The sequence below is a fragment of the Lontra canadensis genome, unplaced genomic scaffold, assembly GCF_010015895.1.
Source record: "Lontra canadensis isolate GAN:19392208 unplaced genomic scaffold, GSC_riverotter_1.0 scaffold21, whole genome shotgun sequence".
NCBI classification, from domain to species: domain Eukaryota; kingdom Metazoa; phylum Chordata; class Mammalia; order Carnivora; family Mustelidae; genus Lontra; species Lontra canadensis.
In genome coordinates this window covers 4758449-4784241 of record NW_022631015.1, presented here as the reverse complement: position 1 = coordinate 4784241, position 25793 = coordinate 4758449, and the positions used below count along the sequence as shown (strand labels likewise).

At 42.3% G+C, this 25793-nt stretch overlaps 1 protein-coding gene across 3 annotated transcripts in view; it reads right to left on the bottom strand.

Moving 5' to 3' along the window:
* CDYL (chromodomain Y like) overlaps positions 1 to 25793 on the bottom strand; it is a 182988-nt gene that overhangs the window by 78039 nt on the left and 79156 nt on the right. Inside the window, exon 1 of one of the 3 annotated variants that reach the window (XM_032861494.1) lies at positions 3038 to 3064. The exons of the other annotated variants lie outside the window; for them this stretch is intronic. Coding sequence (XP_032717385.1) covers positions 3038 to 3049 — 12 coding nt within the window. The 5' untranslated portion in view covers positions 3050 to 3064. Of the gene's footprint in view, positions 1 to 3037; positions 3065 to 25793 lie in introns of those variants that run through there. 3 annotated transcript variants of the gene reach the window in all.

Sequence of the window (25793 nt, the reverse complement as noted above, 5' to 3'; positions counted from 1 at the left end):
CACGGAAGAAATGGTCAGTACTGAGAGTATCACTGAGAAGCACTCGGTTACAAGTGAGAGAGGTGCATAGAGCACATGATGCTGTATCAGTAACAAAATGGTCTGGAATGGTCAGCTACTGACCTCCGAATATTGGTTTGAACTAATATTACACTAACATCTTCAAAGGGAGATGCGGCTAATCTTTCAATCTGATGATCAATACATCCCATACCTAATTTATGAATTCACACTGGTTTATGAATTTGCCACTAAAGATAGTTATTACTGTGACAAATTCTGCTCTCTTCACATTAAGTGTAAATGGGAGATCTTTGATGATTCAGGTGAACAAAATCTATTTGACATAATATCCCCATGTTATTGGGGAAATACTCAGAATCTGCTGGAACCTCTCTATCATTATTAACATAAAAACCACTGCTTCCCCGGTGGCAGCATGCATCTCTGTACCTTGTAGGGAGAGGCCTACAGCCACAGAGCAGCCCTTTAATTAAGGATGAATGTCTAAGCCCATCAATTACAAAGAACATCAATAAATTTCTAGCAAAGCTACAGGTCAGGTCAGATGACATAATGGTATACCTGGTTCTCCAACATTCCAAAATAACAGAGGCTAATTTAGAGTACAACAATAGACACTTTTGGAGAATGGGAGAACAACTTACCTCATCATTTCCCCTACTCTCAAAATCCACCCTCATCAAAAACTCTCCAATATTTCTACCTGGGATATGGGGAATTAAAACCCTTAACTATAGAAAAGTCTAAAATTAAATACACATTATTGCTTCCGTGCAAAAAGGATTAAGGGTAAAGAAAGGACTTGTTTCAGCAGGTGGCAGATTTCATGCCTAACAGATCTCTACAGAGATAATAATCTCTGTAGATTATTACTTAATAACTAATGTTGGACCTGCATATGTAAGTCCACACAGTCCATAATATAGCACGGCAAGCTCTGAAAGTGATTTTTTTCCCCCTGCTCCTTTGCTTTGAAAAGTTTTACATAAGGGCTTAAGTATTTCAATATAAGTGAAAGATGTATTTCTGGAAAATTCCACCTGAATCAATTTCATAGCAGAAACCTTTTAAAAGTTTTAAAGACAAGGGGTAAAGAGATTCTGTCCTAAGAGGAAACTACATTTTAATACTTATTTTCTTTCTAACTCCATTTCCGTTCCAGAAGCATGAAGTACAGCTGAACAACAGGGGAGTCAGGGACCCCAACCCCCACCTCCGAGGCAGTAAAAAAAATCTGCATATAACTTTTGAATCCTCCCAGAATAACTACTGATATCCTGTTGACTGGAAACCTTACCAATAACATCCACAATTAACACATATTTTGTATAGGTATTAAATACTGTATTCTTACAATAAAGGAAGCTAGAGAAAATATTAAAATGTTACTAAGAAAGTTTTAAGTACGAGAAAATATATTCATAGTACTGTGTAGTAATTATCAGAAAAAAATTTGTGGATAGGAGAACTTGTGTAGTTCAAACCCATGTTGTTCAAGGGTCAACTAAACCATACTAAACCAGAGCACCCAATTTTCCTTTCCTCCATTTTCTTAAAGCTGGAGAGAGAGCTAGTAAAGGAGGATGACATTCCTGCTCCTCTTGTCCTTTCACTGGTGTTTACTCTCTAGGGCTGTAACCTCTGGGAACCTTCCCTTGCCAGCCCCCAGCAGGCCTGCCCCTCTCTCAGCAGCTGGGGTAGGCTAGCTTCGATGTTTTATGTATACTGAGTGGTCAGACTTTGTGTAGACAGTAGCCAGAAGGTAGCCAGTAACAGGGGACCCATGAAACTGGGGGTTCGTAAACTTAGGTAAAGGGGCACATGGGCCATATGGGCTCCCAACCACTGAATTTTTGTCAGTGTAGCACAAAAACAGACACAAACAACATGTAAAGGAGGAGACATCAAAAGCAAAACAATTCTATTTATGGACACTAAAATTATGTTTTATAATTTACTGCTATCATGAAATATTAAGCTTTTGATTTTCCCCAACTATTTAAAAGGGTAAAAACCGTTCTTTGAATTAAATAGGACGGACATTCAGGTTGCAGACTGCTGTCCTACTAATTCTCAGGGGGAATATGGTTTTGCAAACTGACATGACACATACAAGACACATACAGCAACCATGCCTTTCAAGTGGCAGGTCTACAAGAGTCACTCCAGGCACTAGATGCAGGGTTGGGAGGTTTAGGTCAATGACCACAGTCTTCTAATACCAACTCAGACTAAACTGGGTACATGATACCCTCTTCCCTCCATTCAAGGACACATGTCCTTCTTCCCCCCCTTTGAAAGCTTAAAGGAAAAGTCCTATTGATTCTCAGTCTGAGTGGCTAAAATAAGTTAGTCTCCCATAAAAAGACATCATCACCCAGACTTAAAAATATTTGACCATACTATTAAGCCTAAAATTACTTCCAGAGCGCTTTTATGGGATTGAGGGAGGAAAACCTTGATCACAAGAGAAAAACATAAATAAATTTTCTTCAGGATTTCAGTCCCTTCCTCTTAGGTTCTTTCTCTCCCTGCTAACATAGCTGTTACTGAAAACTTGTCTCAGTGAACCTCTTTTCAAACGATATGCTCAGGTATCCACCTCTAGTTACAGAATTGCAATGCAAAGAATTTTATAGGAAACAAACTTAACACAGAAGTATAGAACGGCAGACAAGTTCTACGAAGACTCTTAAAATGCCAGGACAAAATGAAGAAAGAACGGCATGAAAATCTTATGCAAATTACCTAGATTGTTTTGCTATGTTACCCACAATCACAAGTGCAGTGAAATTCTGGCGAATCTGAATCACAATAGCTTTGACTACCTGTGGTACAGTAAACTGACCAAAGTTCTTTTTGTTAGGATTTCCTTCTAAAACTCAACCTAAACAGCCAAGATGTTACACAAATAAAACAAGGCTTTCCTTAACATTACAGTGTCCTCTGGTGGTTTGCAAAGCAGTGAAATTAATCAAAAGATCATTCCAAAGACCTAATTCACTTCACCTACCTCAGAGCACATCCTGGTATCTGTGGTCCCAGGAATGTGCTGAAATGTGCTATAGAGTTGCAGGAGCCAGAAAAGGATGGACAAAGGTTCCCTGACACAGGAACAAACACCCACAGAGGAGCCCAAACTGGTTAAAGAGCTGAAGATAAGTAGGAAGAAAGAGTAAATCTGCTATTGCTACATTAAATACCAAACAGCCTAGAAATTATATCAGGGCAAGGCATGCAAATGTTATCAGCTTATAAGAAAAGACCAAAGTTGCAAAATACTCACAGTAGGAAAAGTTTGGCACATTGTATCACCATCGATAACCTTGTCAGCGAGATGCTGCTTGCTAATACTTGTCATGATTCCTCCCAGCCAGAACAGTGGGAGCAGGCTGCCAGGATTAACTTTGAAACCACAAGAAATGCTGAAAGCTTTTCTCAGGTTTGGGTCTTAGACCAATGGCTGGAAAATTTGGAACAACAGAGCATCACTATGGAAAAAATGAATAAACAAAACCCCCGCTTTTATCAAAGAATTCTAGCAGATCTTTGAAAAGTAACAGCTCTTCATACGAGGAAGATAGGGGTTTCACCAGCCATTTGAGAGCTGTGTTTACTATTAAGAACAGGAAAAAGTTGCCTGAATTACTAAGAATGTTTGTTAACTATTAAAAACACAGGCAGCTCCACTGCAAGAAGGAGTAATATAAATATTTGACAACACTGTAAAGAAACCAAAAGCTGTTAGAAAATGGGGGCTGAGGGAATGGATTCTTTAAACAAGGGAACCCAAAGGCTTTTGCACTCCCCAGTCTGCTGCTGGTAGGACTCATGCAGAAAGTGCAGTCTTCCAGGCTTTGGGAGTCAGAAGGCAGAGTCAGGAGACGACAGAGCACTAGAAATCTGTGGCGATCACAGACAGGAAGGCCCCACAGAAGGGGGAGTCCCCCAAAACAATATTATAAACCCTCTCAAATCCCAGGTGGATTCCTGAACTACAACAGGCTAGAGGAAAACAACTGTGTGTCGGGAACACCCAAGTCCACCTCCAGGATTTGAGAATTCACTAGAAGTCAGAGGACTCAGCATGCAGTCTCACTCATGGCTATGATATAACACAGTGAAAGGATACTAAGCAAAATGAGCAAAGGGAAAAGCATGTGGGGGAAAGTCTGAGGGAAACTGAGCACAGGCTTGCAAGGGTCCTCTCCCAGGGGAGTCACACAGGATGCAATTCATTCCTCCAGCAACAAGTTGTCACAACACATGCAAAATGCTATCTACCAGAGAAGCTCATTAAGGACTTCCTGCCCAGAATCTTTTTATTAGGGGCTGGCCACAGGGGCATGGATCAAAATTCCAGATTCTTGGAAGGAAAGCAGGTGTTCAGCATAAACCATACCAATGGACATCACAATCAAACCTAAAAATAAAAAACCACCACCACCAACAAGAAAAAGGGTAACACCAACTAGCCAGGGGGTAGAGGGTAGGAGGAGAAGGCATTACAGACAGAGCCACAAGCATGGGTGCCAGGAGACAAAGGAAACATATTAAAAGCACTGAAGGAAAAACCTGTCAACTCAGATTTTTTAAAAAAATATATATTTCAAAAGCAAATGTAGAGTTCCAATTCCCGGATGGCAATATAAATAAGGAGCTCTGTAAACACATTCTTCAACCATATAAGCAAAGCTGGTGAAAACTATTACCAAGAAAACAAAACAAACAAACAAAAAACACCCCAAAGCCAAAAACAAACACCCCCTCCCCAAACAACAACAACAAAATCACAAAAACCTAAAGTCTCTGGAAATTGTCCTAAGGTCATTGAGCAAATGAAGGAACATTTATTCAAGAAAGTCTACTAACACTCAATAAGAACAGAGAGTTTATGGCATCAGAGCCAAGACCCACTTCTTTCCCCACCTACCCTCCCGTTCAGTGTTACAGGAGCTCACTCTGAGTGCAGCTAAGGATACAGGCTCTCGCTCCCAATCAAGGCTTATCAAATGACACCAGGACAGAAGCTACTACCAGCATTCCTCCTCTCCCACTCAAAGCAGAAGAGGTAAAAGCCTTTTATGAGTATGACTGAGAGATGAGGGACTCAATTCCTCTACCCTGCCCCTATTCATAAGGAGGCTTTATCCCAGGGGTAACAGGCAAAAATACTAGGGATTGTGACCAATTCTGCCCCAAGTCACTCTTAGGGGAGAAGTTTTCTGTTGGCAGAGGCAAGCTGAGAAATCAGAAGCCACCACTCTATTCATCACCCAGACCAGTGGTTCAGAGATTTTTGTCCTGGGGAAGAGGTAATCCCTAAGAGCTATTCCCCAAAATAACTGACTGTGTTAGTTAAAACCTAAGGATGCTCTTGAAAATGATAATGAAGGGCAACAAGCTAAACCACAACTCACCTAGTCACCAGGAAAGGCCAGCTAATAAGAGCCCTCCTAGGATACAACAAATCTTAAGGACTGGTCTCAGCAAACACCCCTACCCAAATTTAATTGGATCAGACTGCTAAGCAACTGAGGCACCAGATGTGGTAAAACCAAAACAAAACAAAAACAAGGGAGTGGCTAACCAGTATCCGTTGATTCCAACAGGCTAGGTGTAATACCAAATAAAGGTAGCACCTTAGAGAACCAGAGAAGGAGAGAGTCAAAGAGAGCCTTATAACCCCCCTTTTTTTTTCCAGGACTTGCTCAAGATTGTGCCCACCGAGGAGTCCCTGGAAGTCTTCACAGAGTATGGGTAATGGATTTCACTAAAATAGTCTAGCCAAGTCACAAAACCAACCACCAAGCAAGTAGCAACAAAAGTAAGTCCCAGAGACGGGGAAGACAAACCAATATATGGACCAGCTGCAATTTACAACCCACCATGTCTGGTTTTCAAAAAAATCACAAGTCATGAAAACACGCAGGAACAAGTGGCCTAGACACCAGGGAAAACAGGCTAGTGGGAACTGCTTGGGAAAAGAGAGATACCAGGTACAGCCAACAAAGACTTCAGATAAGAATACCATGCTTACAGAAGTAAAGTATGAAGATAGTATCACCTCAAAGGATATCATTATCGAACTAGATGCAAAAAGAACCAAATGGAAACTCTGGAGTTGAAATGTACAAAGACTAAAAGAATTAAAAAAAAAAAAAAAAAAAGAGGATGTGGGGCTGGGGCAGAGGGAGGAGGAGAGAGAGAATTTTAAACAGGCTCCATGCCCAGTGCAGAGCCTGACATAGAGTTGGAGCTCACTGACCCTGACATCATGACCTAAGCCGATATCAAGAGTCACTCAGCTAGACTGAACCACCCAGGGGCCCCTAAGAGGAAAAGCTTGTTAATAATGGGTGCTCAACAGATTTGAATTGGTAGAAAAATCAATCAACCTACAAAAGAAAAAAAAAAAAAAAAGGATGGAAATTATGTAATACAAAGAGAAAAAATAGAATAAAGAAAGGAAATGGAGCCAAAGAAATGTGAGATACACATCTGCACACCAGTTGTACAATGGGGAACACAAGGAGATGAAGAAGCAGAAAAATATTGTAAAAATGACTGAAAACTTCCCCCAAGTTTAGGATAAAAAATGCAGAGATCCGGGGCACCTGGGTGGCTCAGCTGTTAAGCGACTGCCTTCGGCTCAGGTCATGATCCCGGAGTTCTGGGATCGAGTCCCATATCAGGCTCCCAGCTCCATGGGGAGTCTGCTTCTCCCTCTGACCTCCCCTCTCATGCTCTCTCTCTCTCTCAAATAAATAAATAAAATCTTAAAAAAAATGCAGAGATCCAAAAATACAGGTTATAGTTAAAATACCAAAAGTCAGGGTAAAGAGAAAACCTGGAAGCAGCAATAGGAAAATAACTCCTCAGTTGCAAGGGAATTCTAGTAAGATTAACAGCTCACTTCTTACCAGACATAATGGAAGAAAAAGGCAGTGGGACAACATTCAAGGTACCACAAGAAAGCAATGTCAGCGAAGATTATATCCAGCAATGCTATCTTTCAAAAATGAAAACAGAAAAGGGTCCATGCTGTGTGATTCTAACTGTATGACAATTCTGGAAAAGGCAGCACCATCAAGACTGCAAGAAGATGGGTGTTTGTCTGGGTTGGTGTGGAAAGAGGGATGACTAGGTGAAGCACAGAAGAGTTTGAGGGAAGTGAAATTATTCTCTATGATACAATAACGGTGGATAAATGTCATTATAGGTTTGTGAAAACCCACAGAACGTACAACACCAAGAGTGAACCCTAAGGTAACCTACGGACTTTGTGTGATAGGACTTGTCAGTGCAGGATCATCAACTGTAACAAATGCATCACTCCGGTCAGGGATGTCCGTGTAGTGGGGCAGGAAGTACACGGGAACACTCTGTTCCTTCTGCTCAATTTTGCTGGGAATCTTAAAACTGCTGTGAAAAAATAGGTCTACAAACCACCCCCTCTCCCAAAAAGAAAACAAAATAAAAGACGCTCTCAGATAAATAAAAGCAAAATTTGTTGCCTGAAGAACTGCTTTACAAAAAACGCCTAAGAAAGCTTTTTGGGCTGTAAACAGATAAACCAGAATTCACACACAAAAACCCAAAGAGGACTGGTAAAGATAATTATGTAATTCTGAAAGTTCAAGATGCGTATTTTTCTGCATTCTTCTTACTTAAAAAGCAACTATATAAAACAACACATACACAGTTGTGCTGCTGGGTCTGTAACATACAGAAATATATAACGGTTACAAGCATATCTAATAAAAGTGAACAAAACACAGGAAGCTGACAAAAGAGTAACAAGAGAAATGACAACTCAGTAGTAAGAGTTGGAGACTTCGATTTACACATTCAGTAATGGATAGAGTAAACATTAGACCAACATGGTAAGAGAAGTCCAGACCACCAACCATATATAAGCAAAACCCAGCAGACATCTCTCCAGGGAACACTCTATCCAATAACAGCAGAATATGATTCTTCTTAAGCACACATGGAACATTCTGCCAGCCTATAATGTGAGCCTCAATAAATTTGAAGGGACTCAAGTCATACAAAGTTGTTTTTTTTTTTTTTTTAAAGATTTTATTTATTTGACAGAGATAGCAAGAGAGGGAATACAAACAGGAGGAATGGGAGGACAAGCGGGCTTCCCGCCAAGCAGGGAGGCTGATACAGAGCTTGATCCCAGGGCCCCAGGATCATAACCAGAGCTGAAGGCAGAAGCTTAACTGAGCCATGCAGGCTCCCTGAAGTTATAGAAAGTCTCATTGCCAATAAAATGGAGTGAAAATGAAAATTAACAGAAAAGTCTGAGAAATTCACCACTGTGGGGCAAAAAAGAAATTACAAGGGAAATTAGAAAATCCCTAAAGATAAATACAAAAATACAACATACCAAGATGAAAAGGAAATTTATAGTTGTAAATTGCTTACATTGAAAAGGAAGAAAAAATTTCCAATCAATAGCCTGACCATCCACCTTAAGACACTGAAAGGGGTGCCTGGGTGGCTTAGTCAGTTAAGTGTCGGACTCCTGATTTCAGCTCAGGTCATGGTCTCAGGGTTCTGGGACTGACCTGGTGCCAGCTCCTTGCTCAGCATGATGTCTGTCTGTCCCTTTCCCTCAGCTCTTCCTCCCATCAAATAAATGAAATCTTAAAAAAAAAAAAAAAGATACTGGAAAAGAGCAAACCAAACCCAAAGCATTCAAAAGGAAGAAAATAATGAGTAATAGAGTATAAGTTCATAGAACAAAGAATAGAAAAGCAATATTAAAAAAAAAAATCAACAAAACCAAGTTTCCTTGAAAAGATCAACAAAACTGACCAAACTTTAGTTATATTAATCAAGAAAATAGAGAACATTCAAATTACTACAATCAGGAATGAAAGAGGGAACTACCTACCAACAGTACAGAAATAAAAAGAATTATAATACCATGAGCAACTGTGTGCAACAATTTGGTTAACTTAGATGAAATGAGCAATTCCAGGAAAGACAGAAACTCCTGAAACTGACTTAACAAATAAGAAGACTGAATTTATAAAACAAAAAAAACAAAAACAAAAAAACAAAAACAAAACAAAACAAAAACAAAAACTTCCCACAAAGAAAAAAGCACAGGACTGGATTGCTTCTCTGGTGAATTCTACCAAATTTTTAAAGGAAAGATGAAGACCAACTTTTCCAATAATGAGAAGACAGAACACTTCACAACTCATTCTATGAGGCCGTATTACCTTGATAACAAATCCAAGACATAATAAGAAAGTTAGAGATCAGTATCTTTTATAAATTTAGATGCAGAAATTCTCAGCAAAATACTAGCAGTTTAATCCAGCAATATGTAAAAAAAAGATCATGGTCAAGAAGGAGTTATCCCAGAAATGTAAGGTTGACTTAACATCTGAAAATCAATTAATTAATGTAATTTACTATACATTAATAGAATAAAGAGGAAAAAAATCACGTTTCTTTTTTTTCTTTCTCATTTTAATAGATGCGGAAAAAGCACTTGAGAAAATTTTATACGTCTTCATGACACTCAAGAAACTAGAAATAGCAGAAGCTTCCGCAACCTGATAAAGGCATCAACAAAAATCACATAGCTAACATCACACATGATGGTGGAAGACTGAATGCTTTCCCCACTAAGATCAGAAAATAGACGGGGATGTCTGCTCTTGCCACTTCTACATGACACTGTACTAGAGTTCTACCCATGTAATCAGTAAAGAAATAAAAAAGCATCCAGACTGAAAAGGAAGAAGTTATCTCTACTTGCAAGTGACGTGATCTATGTAGAATAACGTTAAGGAGTCCAATAAAAAATATTAGAACTAACAAGTTCAGCAAGATCACAGAATACAAAAATCAATATGCAAAAATAAATTGTACACAGTGTACTGAATCCACTGCATACAGTAGCAATGACCAAACCAAATATGAAGTTAAGAAAACAGGTCCATTTATAATAGAATCAAAAAAGAAAAAATACTTAGAAATAAATTTAACAAAAAAGATACAAGTCTGTTACACAGAAACATTCAATTTATAAAACATTGTTAAAACAAAGAAATAATTAAATGGAAAAGAACTGCATGTTCATGGATCAGGATAAATAACAATATCACTACTATTCTATTTCCCAAACTGACCTAAAGATTCAATGCAATCTCTACTAAAATTCCAGTTAACTTCTTTGCAGAAAGTGGCATGCTAATCCTAAACTCCATATGGAATTGCAAGGGACTCAGAATAGCTCTTCAAAAGAACAACAATCCTGAAAAAGAACAACAAAGTTAGACTCACACTTCTGGATGTCAAAACTTAATACAAAACTACAGTAATCAAAAAGTGTGTGAAACCAGCATACAGACAGACATAGAGACCAATGCAACAGAAAAGAGAGCCCAGAAATAAACCCTTGTATAACGATTTTGTGTAATGGTCAAATGGTTTTCTACGAGCGTGCCAAGACCATTCAATGACGGAAAAGAACAGTCTTGGACAAATAATGCTGGGACAACTAGATTTCCACAGCAAAAGGATCAAGTTGGGACTCTTACCTCACACCATATAAAAATTTACCTCAAATGGATCCAAGATCTACATGTAAGAGTTAAAATTATGAAACTGTTAGAATACATATGTGCAAATCATTGTGCCCCTGGATTAGTCAATGGTTTTTCAGATATGACACTAAAAGAGAAAGCAACAAAAGAATAAACTGAACGTCAATAATGAAACACTTCTGTGCTTCAGAGGACCCCACCAGAGTGAAAAGACAATGCACAGAATGGGAGAATGTTTTTGCAAATTATATCTAGTAAGAGACTTTTATTGAGAATATGAAAGGTTTTATAGCTCAATAGCAAAAAGATAAGCCAGTTTAACAATGACAAAGGACTGAATAGAGATTTCTCCAAAGAAGATATGTAAGTGGCCAATAAGCACATGAAAAGATGCACAACATCGTGAGCCACTAGGGAAATGAGTATCATAACCACAAGGAGATACCATTTCATACCCACTTAGGATGACTATGTAAAAAAGGTAAGTGCTGGCAAGTATGTAGAGGAAATGAATCTAATATGCTGTTTGTGGGGGGTGTAAAACAGCGCAGCCATTTTGTAAGAACAATCTGTCAGCTCCCCGAAAAGTTAAATATACAGTTACCACATGACCCAGCAATTTCATTTTTAAGTATCTACCCAAGATATAGAAAACTTCTGTCCCCAGCAAAACTTGTATATAAAAGTTTATAGCAGCATTATTTTTAAGAGTAAAAAGGTACAAATAACCCAAAAGTCCATTAACTTATGACTGGATAAAAAGAATAGTTTATATATGCCTACACGAGGGAATATTATTCAGCTGTAAAATAAAGTCCTTATCATATACTACAATATGGATGAACCTTGAGAACATTATGCTATAATAAAAGAAGCCAGTCACAAAAGACCATAAAATTATATGATTTCATTTCTAAGAAATGTCCAGAACAGGTGATTTTATAGAGACAGAAAACAAATTAGTGGTTGCTTAGGGCTGGCGTGGGGGGCAATGGTGGGGAGAGAAGGCCACAGAGCTGGGGATACAAGCAGGTGATAGCCAGTGGATATAGGTTTCTTTCTGAAGTGATGAAAATGCTCTAAAGTTCACTGTGGTGGTGGAGGGAACACTGTACAAACCAACAGCCACTCAACTGTGTAATTTCAATGGGCGAACTGTTTGGTATGTGAATTAATCTCAAAAACGCTGTCTAAAGAAAGGCAGCCATAAAATAAAGACATTTTCAGAGAAATGAGAGCTGGAAGAATTTTTTTGCAACAGATCTCCAACAACTAAGAAGAGTTTTTACCTGAAATTTTACCTATTTGTAACCTACCAAGCTAGCTTTTGCCATTTTCACGAATGCTCGTATAAGACAAGACTCATCAGAGAAAGACTTTCTCACTGAGAGCGACAGCAATTGTCAGGGTATCAGTCTTTGCTTGTACCAGTTACCTGAGCCCAAATTCCTACCCGGCAAAAGAAAGAGGGCCAGGTCACAACTGCTCATCAGTGGGCAGGCAGGACAGGAGAGAAACTCTCAGCTTGGGAAACCAAAATCTTCCAGCAACCAGTTAGGATGCCTGGCCTATCTTGATTATCCAGAGCTGTAAGGAAATCTTCCCTAAGGTCTGAAGGGAGACACTATCTTTGTCTCCAAGACTGTTGGCTATACCAACATTATTGAACAGAGTCCAGGACAAATGCACAGTCTCTGTTCCCAAGACATACAGAAGTGCAGAGGAAAATGCATATGAAGATCCCTTGAGGACTGTCCCCCAACAGTATCCACCCCTTGTATTCACACTGTGTTGGTTTCTGGCAAATTTTCCTGAGTATACCACTCCATCAGCTGCTGTGAGCAATCGGACCATTAAAGGCTGGGACCAAATCCATTCACTTTGTCTCATACAACATTTAATTAAAGCTACTATCTGCAGGACTCCAGGCATCAGAATGAGCTACCCTGCAGTCCTGTCTTTAACCATGCCTCCAGTGTCCTGGACCCAGCTGGCTGAACAAATCCCATAAACTATCAGGATCTATCTCAGAAAGCCAGATGGCTTTCCCCTTAAGTTTCTGAATTGATTTTCTTGCTCTGGGGCATTAAAACAGGTACAACAGGATGCATTAGTAATTGCACAGACTCTGTCTTGGCCCACAATGAGGAAACCCAGAGCAACTTCAGCGTCCAACACCCCTGAACGGTGAGTTGAGGCTGAGTATCTTTCTAGCCAAGCATTTTTACTGCTCACTTCAGAGAAAGGCAGGAACAAATCTCTTACTGCCTGTTCTATGGCTCCCATAGTCGGGCTAACTGTCCGCAGGCTGTATGCACAGTAAGTTGATTATCCCTCCAGCAACCTGCTCTGAGTAATCAAGAGTAGCCTCATTTCGGAGATCTCCACTGTCTTATGAGGGCTCTACGACCTACTGGCTGTTTTTCCTTAAACACTTCAAGTCTTCAGTGACCACCCTCGGAGTGCAGTTCACCATGTTTGTGGAGAGAAACATACTAGTTTTGGGATTTCAAACAAACAGAGTCCCCAGTGGTATGTATGCTGGTTCTAGCAAGTGTGGTTTACAGTGACTGGGGGGGGTCCCCCAGATGGCCCTTCTATCATGGGGGCACAGATGGAAAGTGCCTCCAACTCAGCTTTCCAGCTGGCTAAGTTCAAGTAACTGTCTTGTCCTTGTTTTTGGAGGGACTGCCTGAGAACAGTCCGTCCAACTTGTCCAGTTTGTCTAGTCCACCAGATGGCAGTCATCTGCCCTCCAGGAACGATGGTGATGGCTCTAAGAAAGGAGGTGGGCTGACGTCTGAAGGTGTCACTAGCTGTCTCAGTGGCTTCTGATAGACTTTTCACTGTGGTGACGAGGAAGGCACCAGTTCATCATCAGAATGTTCTGGCCAGGAAGGCAGATCCAAAAGTTAAACATTTAAGTCTCTTGCAAAAATTTGGGAGAACCACACCAAAGCTTTTCCATTACTGAGGACGACTCTAGGGGTGGTTCTGAGGGACAAGGGTCTTTAATGTCCTTCCGTTTCCGGTGCTTCCAGAGATGTGAAGTGCTCTCTCCCCAACAGCACTGGTGCCTTCCTTCCAATACCACATGTTCCCATTACAGCACCTGCTTGTCAATCACACCTTACCCGCCCCTAGTCCTCTGTAAGGAAGGGCCCGGTGCTGGAGAAGTGAGGGCATTTTTATGCAGCTTACAAAGAGCCATCATGTCTTTCCACGTTGGCCAACGTGGGCCCTGCTGGGAACTCAGTGGGCAGATGACTAAACTAAGTGGTCATTATCCTAGTAACCGAGGCTCTCCCTATCAGTCCAGCAAGACATTTCAGGTAACTAGAGCAAAATTAAATTCAAATTCCCTAAGTCCCCACTGGCTGAGCTGTCACCCCGGGCAGTCTGCGGTTGCTGTTATGGGAAAAAAGATACCCAGGAATGATCAGGATGGAATCCAGAATTTTCAAAATGGGTGTATAGAAAATGTCTCACAACTTTTGTCCTAATCCTAACCCAGGAAGCAGCTATGAGGAAATGATCCCTTCCTGGGGAAAGCTGCATTCAGTGAGCCAACTGCTTTGCTCTCTGCAGAGGAGGAGGGGATGAGATGAAGGAGGCAGGGTCAGAAACCTCTTTGCATGGGTTTCTGAGGAGGCCATGCCAGTGCTCCATGATGCCATATTCCATCGGTGGATGGCAGGGAGCACGAAAGGCCCACCTTAACTGGAAGTCTATTACTAAGTGGCATCTGAGACAAAGGTGCATCATGGCCAGGCCGCATGTGGTCTGGAAGGCTTGGAAACATGGCACGGGTTAGTTTCAGAGGTCACTATGGTATGGCCAGCATGGGGTGGTCAGACTAGAACAGCAACACTGCAGCCTGAAAGTGTGAACAGTGGGGAGGTACCCGCCAGCTGTGAGTAGGGCCCAAAGGCCTCCTGTAGCCAGTCTGCTGGGGGGCAGGTGGGACAAGGGCCCACCTGATGTAGCTCCCCTCTGTCCGGGAAAGTGGGTCAGCTTTGAGCAGGAATAGACGCTGGACACGCAGTGGTCACGCGTGCACGAGAAACAGGAAAGTCTTTACAAGCAGTTCCGTCTGTGATGGCGGATGTGTCATCACGTCTGGTACGGCCTGGATGGTGCGGGCTCAACCAGCAGCTGATTCCAGCTGGTCTCAGAGAGCGGGCACTTAGCAGGGCCTCTACACGAGTGACTCAAAATGGTCCAGAGTTTTCCAGAGTTTTCCAAGGGGCAGACCGAAGGCCAGGCCACGGCCCAGGAGTCCGCGCAAATCTCGCAGGGCTCGCCGAGGGGAGCACGGAGCCAAGCGTGGAGCACCGCCACGACGAGCAGAGCGAACCCTTCCCGCCTCAAGAGCATGGGTGGGGAGGGTGAGGGGCAGCAGCGGGTCCCGACACCGGCTTTCAGCTCAGCTGAACCATTAGGGAACCAGGCCTGGCATCTCAGGGGACTCTGTGAATCAAGCGTCCCACTGGGTCAGAGGCTCGGCTTAGAGTGCAGGAGTGGGGGATACGGATTCCTCCCACCTTTCACATAACGCTAACAGGCCACCAGGAGCCGGCATCTAGTTCAAGGTGGCATTTCCACTTAACAATCGAGGCCTGCTGGGCTCCTCCCCTTGGGTTAGTCAGTGACTCCAAATTCACCACCTCCAAATGAGAGCACTGGACCTGGGAGTCACAAGACCTCCATGGGACAGGCATTCAATTTCCACAAGAGCCTGGTAGCAAGGTAAGAACAAGCTAATAATAGCTAGCTGCTTTTCAAAAGGGGTGTGCCTGCAGCCAAGACAGCTGCGGACCTCTGGACAGCTTCCAACACAACCTGCTAGACTCGGCCTCCGAGGATGCTGATTTGCAAGTTGGCCTACATAAAGGGCCAAGGAGAGTGATGCCCATGTGAGGCACACACTGTCTCCAACAGCCAAAGCCCAACAGAGTGCTGGACTTCCTTTTTTCACGTGGGAGCTAAGGAGAGAAAAATTATTGTCAAATACATATGGGGTTCCAGACCACGAGTCTGCCCACAGAGTCCTGACGACCTCTCCATAGCAAGGAGACCTCTCAATTTTGTTGGGGGTGAATCAGCCACTCCTGCTGGTGATGAGACCGCAGACAGGGCTTTGGAGACCAAGGCTTCTGACATGCCCACCAACAGGACACAACCTAGAGAATGAACGCTGTGATTTCAGAGGGCAGGGGCACTGTGTCTAACCCTAACCCACCGACTACTTGCAAACTGTGCAGGAGCTCACACACCGCCAAAGGCACGCTATACTCTACACACAGCTCTTTCTGATTGGGAGAGTCCTCCCTGAAACAGGACAGGGACGTCCAAAGCACATAATAACGCATCAACTCTTACTACACACTCAGATATAGAGCAACACTACACTGAGCTGACCCAGTGGGCTCAACACCCAGGAGGTCACGTTAACTTCTTTCCCCACTCCACAAAGCTTGGCCAAAGCGCATCAGCTGATGCAGATACCACCGACTCCTGCAAGACGGACAGGATGGCGACGTGGGTGGCTTTACCCAAAAGAGTCACAACTGTTTGAGCTCCTCCCCTGTCCAAAGTTCCCTAGAATGCCAGGATGGCTGTGTATGATCTGCAGTCCCCTTTGGGGACAGGGAGGGCTCAGCCAGACCCCTAAACATTTTTCCCTAAAGCAGCTGGGGTCAAAGTAGAGGTGGAGGGAGGGTCAGGTGCTGCACTAGTGAATAAGAACATTCACCTTCTACTCAAGTGGCACGGTGGCTGCTCCTGGCTCAACCACACTTCCAGTGTTTTCGGTCCACTGTAATGAAGCCCTTAGCAGGTGGCAAGGCCATTACCGACCTCACTGATTTCAGCAGTCTCATCCAGCGGGGGCCACAGAGTTTGCACATTTGGCTGATTCAGGCCTGACGCGCTCAGCAGCAACTTCACAGCGTGTGACTAAACTATGGGTATTCGATGCTCCACTGTCCCGACATCTCACAAGGTTTTAGCAGAAAGGCCAGGGGGGAATTTTCCAGGCAGTAGGGCTAACAGCAACAATTTATCTCAAACTCTGAGGGTTTCTCATTCTCTAGTGCGTCACCTTCATCAGTGCTGGAAATCCAATCTGGGGCAGCAAAAGCCCGACAGACACTAGTCACTGCCTCATCAGTGTTTTCTCACTGGTATTTGTCTGTCTCTGGGAAATCTCTCTGAGACGCCAAACCTCCCCCCTGGCAGCCAGGACCCACTGGAAAAAAAAAAACAACTCAGCCTTTTATTGTCATGTCCCAGTGGACCTGAGGTTGGCATGACACAGTGTTGGAGAAAAGGGGCAGCAAGGCTGCCCGGCTCTTTCTGCTTTAACAAGTCCCAACCCCCCACCTCCCAAGGGAACCAGCCGAAGTCGTAACAATCTGCCTGCTTTCTGCCCATTGTGGTTGTGACTTTCCCACCTTTAGCTGTCTGAGAAGGGCCAGAACCATCTGCCCACCAGACCAATGAGCACGTCCTCCTGCCCGGGAAGGAGGTACCATACATAACCAGAGCAACGTTTGGCAGCCGTGTTCAAACACGACCACACAGTCAGGAGTCAGTCTGCAAGCAGCTCACACTTCCCTTTCACTATCACACAATAAAGGAGAAGGCCATTTGCTTCCAGGCTGAGGATGTGGTCAACATGTCAAGCTACTGATCTTCCTGGATCTTCCTCCAATCTCCTCAGTTGACCCACGAGGCTTTCCTTCTCCCCTTTGAGAAAACCACAGCCTTCTCCGCTTGCAACTGCTATCAACCATGACCGGTCTGTGATTTTACCCTATTTGCAAGCTAACGAGTGAGCCTGCCAGTTTCATGGATGTGGCAGAAGGCAAGGGACTCGGAGTCATAGATAACAGGGCTCTGGCTACTCAAAGCAACTGGAACAGAGTACTAGCATCTTCTTCCACAGTTCCTAGAGCCCCAGTTCCCTCCTGAGGACACATGAGGGACATACAATGGATTATGGTACAGGAGAGGACATTGAGCTTAGGAAGCTGAATTTTTTAGGACGAATGTCCTTGTCCCAGCTCCTGGCAGGAGAAACTACTGCTGTCCTCTACATAGACATCCTTAAATGATGTTCAAAGCAGGGGGTGAGGGAGGGGCAGGGACCGGATGAAGGTGGCAGAAAGGTGTAAGATAAAGAAGTACTGGTGCATTAATGTACAACATGACTATAGTCAACACTGCTGTATGGTATATTTGAAAGTTGTGAAGAGAGTAGATCCTAAAAGTTCTCACCACAAGAAAAAGAATTTTTTTGCTCCTTTTTTGCATTTACATGAGATGACGGCTGTTAACTTACTGTGGTAATAGTTTTGGATGTATGTAAGGACATTATGGCTGTGTACTTTTAACTTATACACTGCTGTGTGTCAATTCTATCTCAGTAAAACTAAAAGAAAAAATGTTCATGAATTAAAACAAATACTGTTAATTAATTTTCTCAAATGCATCTACAGATTCAGACAATCCCAATAATGATCCCAGCAAACTTGTGTGTGTAAACTGCCAAAAAGATTTTAACACTCACATGGAAAGGCAACAAACCTGGAAAGAAACCCTAGGAAATCTTGAAGGAAGAAAAAAAAAGTAGCCATAAGGCATCACTTCAAGACCCATCACCATAAAGCAAAAGATTTCAAAGAGTATGGTCCCAGACCCAGGGTCTACAGAGAGATCAATGAAACAGGGAACGGCAAGGGAGCCCAAAGGAGACTCTCACTGACAGGTCATGGCCATAGGATTCGTTCATTTACTTATGATGAGAAAGGCTTCCAAAGCAACCTATTTGGTTGAGTCCTTTTAGTAACCAGTGCTGGGACATTGGCTATCCATAGGTTTAAAAAAAAAAAAAAGTGAATCACAATCATTATCACGACCTTTATACACAGAAATTGATTCAAGATGTATTATAGGCTTAATTATAAAAGCTATAGGATGTCAACTTTCCAACTTGGGGGAAGGCAAAGCTTCTGTGGATGACAGAAAAGCACTAACATGGAAGAAAGAAAACTGATAAACCAGACTTCATCAAGACACAATATTGACAAAATGCATAAAACAATCCACATACTGGGATATACTATCCATTAAAGATAACTTCAAGGACTAGTCCTGATGTCTAAGAAAGAATTCCTAGCATTCAATAATGACAAAATAGAATTAAGAAGTGGGAAAAAGATCTGGGTACACATTCCCAAAAGAAGATACATAAATGGCCAATAAACACATTGAAAAGTGATGAATATAATTTTTCCTGAGGAAAATACAAATTTTAAAAAATACAAGATACTACTACACATCCATTAAAATGGCTAACAACACATCAATGATGAGCAACTGAGATATTCGCCCACTGTCAGGAGGATTTTCAAAAGGTATAGCCATTTTGGTAAAAGGTCTGACAGCATTTTATAAAACTAAACAAATACTTACCCTATGATCCAGTAATTCCAATCCTAATTACTTACTCAAAAGGAATGAAAACATATGTCTACAAAAAGATTTGTACAAAGCTATTTATAGCAGCTCTGTTCTAATGGCCCCAAACCAGAGACAGCCCAAAGTTCCAACAAGTAACCGAACACAGTGTGGTAAGTACAGACAACACCACCTAACAACAGAAACCAATTAGCTAGTGATACATGCAAGAACATGGCTGAGCCTCAGAAACATGCCCAATGAGAAAATCTTACTCAAGAGAATACTCATCGCATAATTCCATTTAAATGGAAATTCTTGAACAAGCCCCCCAAAACCCTGCACCACGTTACACAAAAAAATGAAAGCAAAATCAAAGGTTGGTAGGGAACGGACTGGGAGGGGGAATCAGTGAACTTCCTGGGGTGACAGCTTTCTAGCTAGATAAACACTTCTGCAGTGCACACGTATATATGTGCCTTTGTTAAGCTCAGCAACTGGTATCGTATCTAAGATGTGCATCACCTTGTTAGAAAATTTTATACAAAAAGAAAAAACCTATGAACAATATGGATTCTAGTTAATGAGATGCATGCTAATGAAGTTTTTTATGGGGAAGTGCCCTGAAGTCAGTGTTTTAAGTATGTCAACCAAAGAGATGATGGATGGAGAATGGGCTGAAAACCAGAATGTTCATGGAAGAACATGGACTGGGTATAGGAATGTTCACTATAAAATTCTTTCAACTTCGATGTTTACCATTTTTCATAATTAAAAAATGGTGAGGAAAAGTCAATGTTTTTATTCTTGATTTTAAAAACTCAGAAATAAAGGAATCCACAGTCAACTACTAGGAAAAATAAATGAATTTAATAAAGTCACAGGATTAAAATTTTTAAAAATCAAGTGAATATCAAAAAAGTTTTTAAAAATCTGATCAATTTTTATATAATAGTAGTAAATATTTAGAAATTGAAGAAATTTTGGGTATTTACCGCAAAGATACAGATGTAGTGAAAAGAAGGGCCATCTGTACCCCAATGTTTATAGCGGCAATGGCCACAGTCGCCAAACTGTGGAAAGAACCAAGATGTCCTTCAACGGATGAATGGATAAGGAAGATGTGGTCTATATACACTATGGAGTATTATGCCTCCATCAGAAAGGATGAATACCCAACTTTTGTAGCAACATGGACGGGACTGGAAGAGATTATGCTGAGTGAAATAAGTCAAGCAGAGAGAGTCAATTATCATATGGTTTCACTTATTTGTGGAGAATAAGGAATAACATGGAGGACATGGGGAGATGGAGAGGAGAAGGGAGTTGAGGGAAATTGGAAGGGGAGGTGAACCATGAGAGACTATGGACTCTGAAAAACAACCTGAGGGTTTTGAAGGGGCGGGGGGTGGGAGGTTGGGGGAGCCATGTGGTGGGTATTAAAGAGGGCACGGATTGCATGGAGCACTGGGTGTGGTGCAAAAACAATGAATACTGTTACGCTGAAAAGAAATTAAAAAAAAAAAAAAGAAAATGAAGAAATTTTAAATCTCCATTTTTATTAGAATTAAAAAGCAAAATATTAGGAATATCGTTAATAAAAATGCCTAAAACATCTACACTGAAAATGACAAAACATGGCTGAGAGAAATTAAATACCTATAAACTGTGAGACATTTCCTGTTCACATTTTAGCAGACTCAATATTATTTAGTTGTCAATCTTTCCAAAATTGATACAGATGCAACACAATCCCAATAAAAACCATCCCTAAAGCTTTTTTTAAAATAGAAATTGAAAAGCCGACCCTAAAACGTTACACCTAAAATAGCCAGAACAATTTTGAAAGAGACGCCCAAAGTTGGAAGGCTTACGTTATCTACATCCAAGACTGACTCTAATGGCCAAAATTAAAACGAGAGTAAATGGTGATGAGGAGGCAGAACACCAGGGCCGGCCCTACTCTGCTGGCGAGTGTGGAACATGTCACGACCACTCTGGAAAACTGGTGGTTCCCACCTCAGCAATTCTCTTCCTGGATTTTCACCCAAGAGAGCCAGAACACAGGTTCACAAAAGCCTTACCCGAGAATGTGCACGGCAGCTTTATCATCACAGCCGGAAAGTGCATCAGCCCCGCACCCATCAACAGGAAAGCGGATTCACAAAATCAAGTATAGTCACACCACGGACTGCCACTCCCGATAAAACAGCCCTACTATTGATTCGTGCAACAACGTGTCTGAACCCCAAAATGATCACACCGCAAAGGACACGAGACACAATGGGATCTGCCCTCCATGATTCCCAGAAGAAGCAAAACCTACCTGTGGACCGTGGCCAGCTGGGGCGGGAGCCACAGTGGGGTGCTAAGCGAGGGTGGGAGGAGGGGTCTGGGGGCACAAGGACGCTGATGTGGATGTGTTCTATCTCTAGCAGGATGGCAGTGGGACAGCGGTACACGTCTGTTCAAATGCATCTAGCTGCACATTTACGTATCTACTGTGTGGGAGTCACACCTCACTGAACAAACTTTAGAGGAAAAAACCTAGGCAGCTCTCAGCCTGGCATGCATCAGGGAGTGAAGAGCTGCTTGTGGCAAGTAACATCTGAAACTGCTGCTGGGCTTTCAGAGACCCACACGGTCCTCACATGCAGAGCCACCCGCCCTGGCCCTGCGCACAACCCAAGAGTGCGGAAGGCCCTGCCCAGTCCAGTCCCAAGGCCGCCGGCAGGGGCGGGTCTGACCGAAACTCTGAGAACGCATGACTAGATGGACCGACAGATATAAAAAGAACCATCATCAAATACAACTGACAAGCTATGAGAAACATGGATGAAGAGGCTATTAATCTTATTGCAGAAAAAGCCCTTTCCAATCCGTAAGGTCAGCACTGTGACAGAGCAGGAGCAGAACCGTGAGCAAGCAACTCGGGTAAGGAAACACAATCGGCAACAAGCCTAGGACAATGTTTAACCCCACCCACGTAAGATGTCGCCTGTCAGGTGCACGAGGGTGTGAAGAAGCTACTTTCTGACCTGCTGAGGGGGTGCATGCATTATTTCGTGGAGGGCAACTCAACAATGAACACCAAGAAGGGTTCAAAACAGTCTTATGCGGCATGCGGGGATTTAGTGAAGGAATAAACTCAAGGAAATAACTCGAAGAAATGATCCCAGACGCTCGCGGGCACACACTGGGGAGCAGATGAGGTGAAATCTGCAGGCTGCAGGCTCTGTGATGGCACCCCTGGAGAAGGTTGCCTACTCAAGGGCTTCTAGCAGGTTCTCAGAGCCCTGCTCACAGGACGATGGGGACCTGCAGGCCCACTGAATTCTTTCAACAAGGACGCTGAATTCACTCAGCTCTGGATTCTTTCAACAATGACTCGTAGAATCCTGTGTTAGGAGGTCTTCATCAATTTATTCTTGAGATAGGTTGGTAGAATTAAGATATAGGAATTTTCAGTGGCCATGTTTCCAAAGGGTTAAATGGTAAGTTAATTTTCTGAGCAAAAACAGAAGAAATGCATGACTTAAGTCACTAGCAAATGTGGATTTCCACCTGCCCCATGAAAAGTACACAGAAGAGCATCATCACTATCCATATTTTGCAAACCCTCCCATAAGTACACCAGATTCTCAAGCACTGTAATGCCTCTGTGTGTGTGTGTGTGTGTGACACACACACATATATACATGAAGGTGTGTGGAGACCATATATACCATCCTCTTCCTCAACGTGAGATTCAGAATTCTATATGCATACAGAGTAAAGGGATTTCTTTTATTGGAAGTGGAAACACTCCCCATATCTACCCATTTTTTCTTATGTGACTTACACAAGTAAAAATGGATGAAATTTTTTTTAAAGATTAAGCCATTTGGAAATCCTACCAATAAGTTACACTTCTGGTGTTTTGTTCTGAATAAGAGTAGGACAGTATCTGGTACAAAATAAAAGCACTTGCTTCTTGCTTCTTGCATACTTGACAAACAAATCACAAATTGAATCAAATCTATATGTGTGTATTGTATAAACAAGGGTGAATCTGAACTTCTCCTTCACAGCTGCTACAACTGAAAAACTATGAAGACATATTCATAACAACCGTATTATTCTTCAGATACCTCAAAATAGAATAAAGCATTTGTTGTTTTCACTGACAATACAAACCAAAAATGCTAAAGAGGGAGCTTGAAGAAATAATAAAGAAATTCCTGTTCTGAATCAGAATGTTTGCTGCTATGCTTTACTGTCTGGCTTTATTAAATGAATAGAGACAAAGATGAAACTGTTCAGGAACTGAAAATAGATAAACCAAGATTTCTGAGGTTGGGAGTCTGGTCCTATTTTCATAGCAAAAGAGCAAAGTTAGAAACTACAAAGGCAAGTCTCCACATATTTTAAATTATAAAAACCCTGCCAAAGTGTGCACTTTTACACCTTAAATGTTCTACCCAAAAAGCCAAACTTAAATGCCAAGACAGGCCAAAATTAAGTTAAATACATTTGGAATATGCCAGGCACACAGTAAAAGTAACATCTGTGACAGAGTTCACGGATGCAGTTTGATGAAACGCTTTCTCCTAAATTACAAGTGGATTCAACAAGAGGGTGCCTTTTGTTGAAAATCTTCCAAGTCCTCTGCTAACCAGAGGAATAAAACCCACTCTGGGATGAAATGCAGCAAAACGTTCTATAGCCCACGAAAGACTATTAAAACTACACACGAATCCTCTTGCACACACGTACTCAGACCAATGGAAAACAAATAAAGCGTTTAGGAAGCAGAATATAATTGCTTTGGGCCAAACCCCAAATCTCAGCTCCTGCACAGAGATCCCAGGTGCTGTTATGGAAGTCGTGCTCCAACTCCACAGTGCAGGCTCCCAGCAGCATCTGTCATAATGTCAGTGAGGAATTCGGGGTCAGTGTGGGAAGGTAATGGGAACTTTGTTTTCTTCCATTGGCATGAAAGCTACAGACAGCATGACCCAGATCGGGGTATCGAGTACTTTTTGTGAGAAAGTACCCCTTCATATTTCCTCCAAAGCCCGTCTAGGTAACACTATTTAAGGGTAGAAGGAAGCAACATTGCCAAATGTAATTTTTACACAAGCTACAAACTATCATGGAAGTAGCAGTCAATATTTGCGATTCTACGTTGGGACAAACGAGCTTTGAGATCTGCCAAATAAGAGATTCTGATCTCAAGACCCTGACAGTCTGGCTGGAGGCCCCTGACCCAGATGGATTCTAAAATCCAGTTCCACTATCCGTCAATCCCATCCAGGCCACCAACACATATGGAGACCTTCCATCACGCTGTTTCTTTTGCTGAGGATACAGGAGGAAACAAAAACAGTATTTCTATTATCTTACATTCAAGTGAAAAAGTCAAACTACATAAGTAGATATGGGATATACTACACATATATAAGTGCTAAGAAGAGAAAACCACAGGAAGAGGACAGGGTGATGGCAGAGAGGTTGCTCAGGAGGAGGGGAGCCACGGCAGTACGAATGACGAACAGCAAGGCTATTGGCTGAGTTAACAAGGGATGAATGAAGACGAGGTCAAGAAGGCTCGAGCTGGGAGTGGAGGGTGTCTCGTAGCAATTCTCTGTCTGGGGTTTGCTCTCAGTAAGATGGGAGCCATGGAAAGGTTTTGGGTGGAAGAATGCTATCTATTTTACATTTCAGAATCATGACTCCAGCAACTCTGTGGAATCAGAAGAACAACTGGTAGGCTACTGTGATAATCCGAGTGAGAGAAGGTGTCCCGTGGACTAGCGTGGTGATACAGTACAGCTGGTGAGTAGTTGCTACATCTGGAGTCTATTTTAAAGGAGTGCTAGTAAGACTTCCTGATGGGCTAAATGCAAGATGTGAAAAAACGTTAAGAGGGAAGGCTAACCAAGATACCTGGCCTGAGTAAACGAAAAGGTGGAGCTGACATTTACTGGGATGTGAGAAGACAGAATTCACTTAAAGACATTCAGAGGAGATGAGGAACAGGCCACTTGATTTAGATATTTGGAATGCACACTCAAGAAAGAAATTTGGAATCTGTAGGCATTGAAAGTCATTAAATCCGATTGAGAAGGGAGTAAAGATAAAGTAAAGATGGATACCAAAGAAAAGGGAAGGAGTTTGAGGAGTGGGCCCTGAGACACTCACAATTAGAAGACAGAACAAGAGACTCCAGCAGAGATTACCAAGAAAGAATAAAGGAGCGGTGTTGGAAGAGAACCAACAAAGTGGTTCCCAGGAGCCAAGTATTTTAAAGAGGAGTCAGCTGATCACATCCACTGATCTTAATGGATCAAATTAGACCTGGAAGAATGGGACTTCCTTCTCTGGAGGAAAGAAAAGGTTGACAAATCCTTTCCACAGAAAGAACAACTATAAAACTTGAAAGTTGTCAAAATCCACCATTTCGGGCCTCTGGAAATCCAACAAAAGCAAACAACTTTGACTGAGGAGCATATACCCATGAAGAACTGCTGAACTCTGGGTTACAAGAGAGGAAGTCGGTGGCCTTGCTGCCTGGAGCTGCTTCTGCCACAGCTCAGACAGCATGGTAGTTCTGCCACTGTGGGGCTGGCCTTGAAAGGCTGCAGTGTGGCTATCAAGGAGGCTGCACTGACTCAAAGAGCAGAAAACCCATGCCAGGAAAAGACCCCTCGCCAGAGGCTGGGGTCCTGGCTATGGTGACAGAATGGA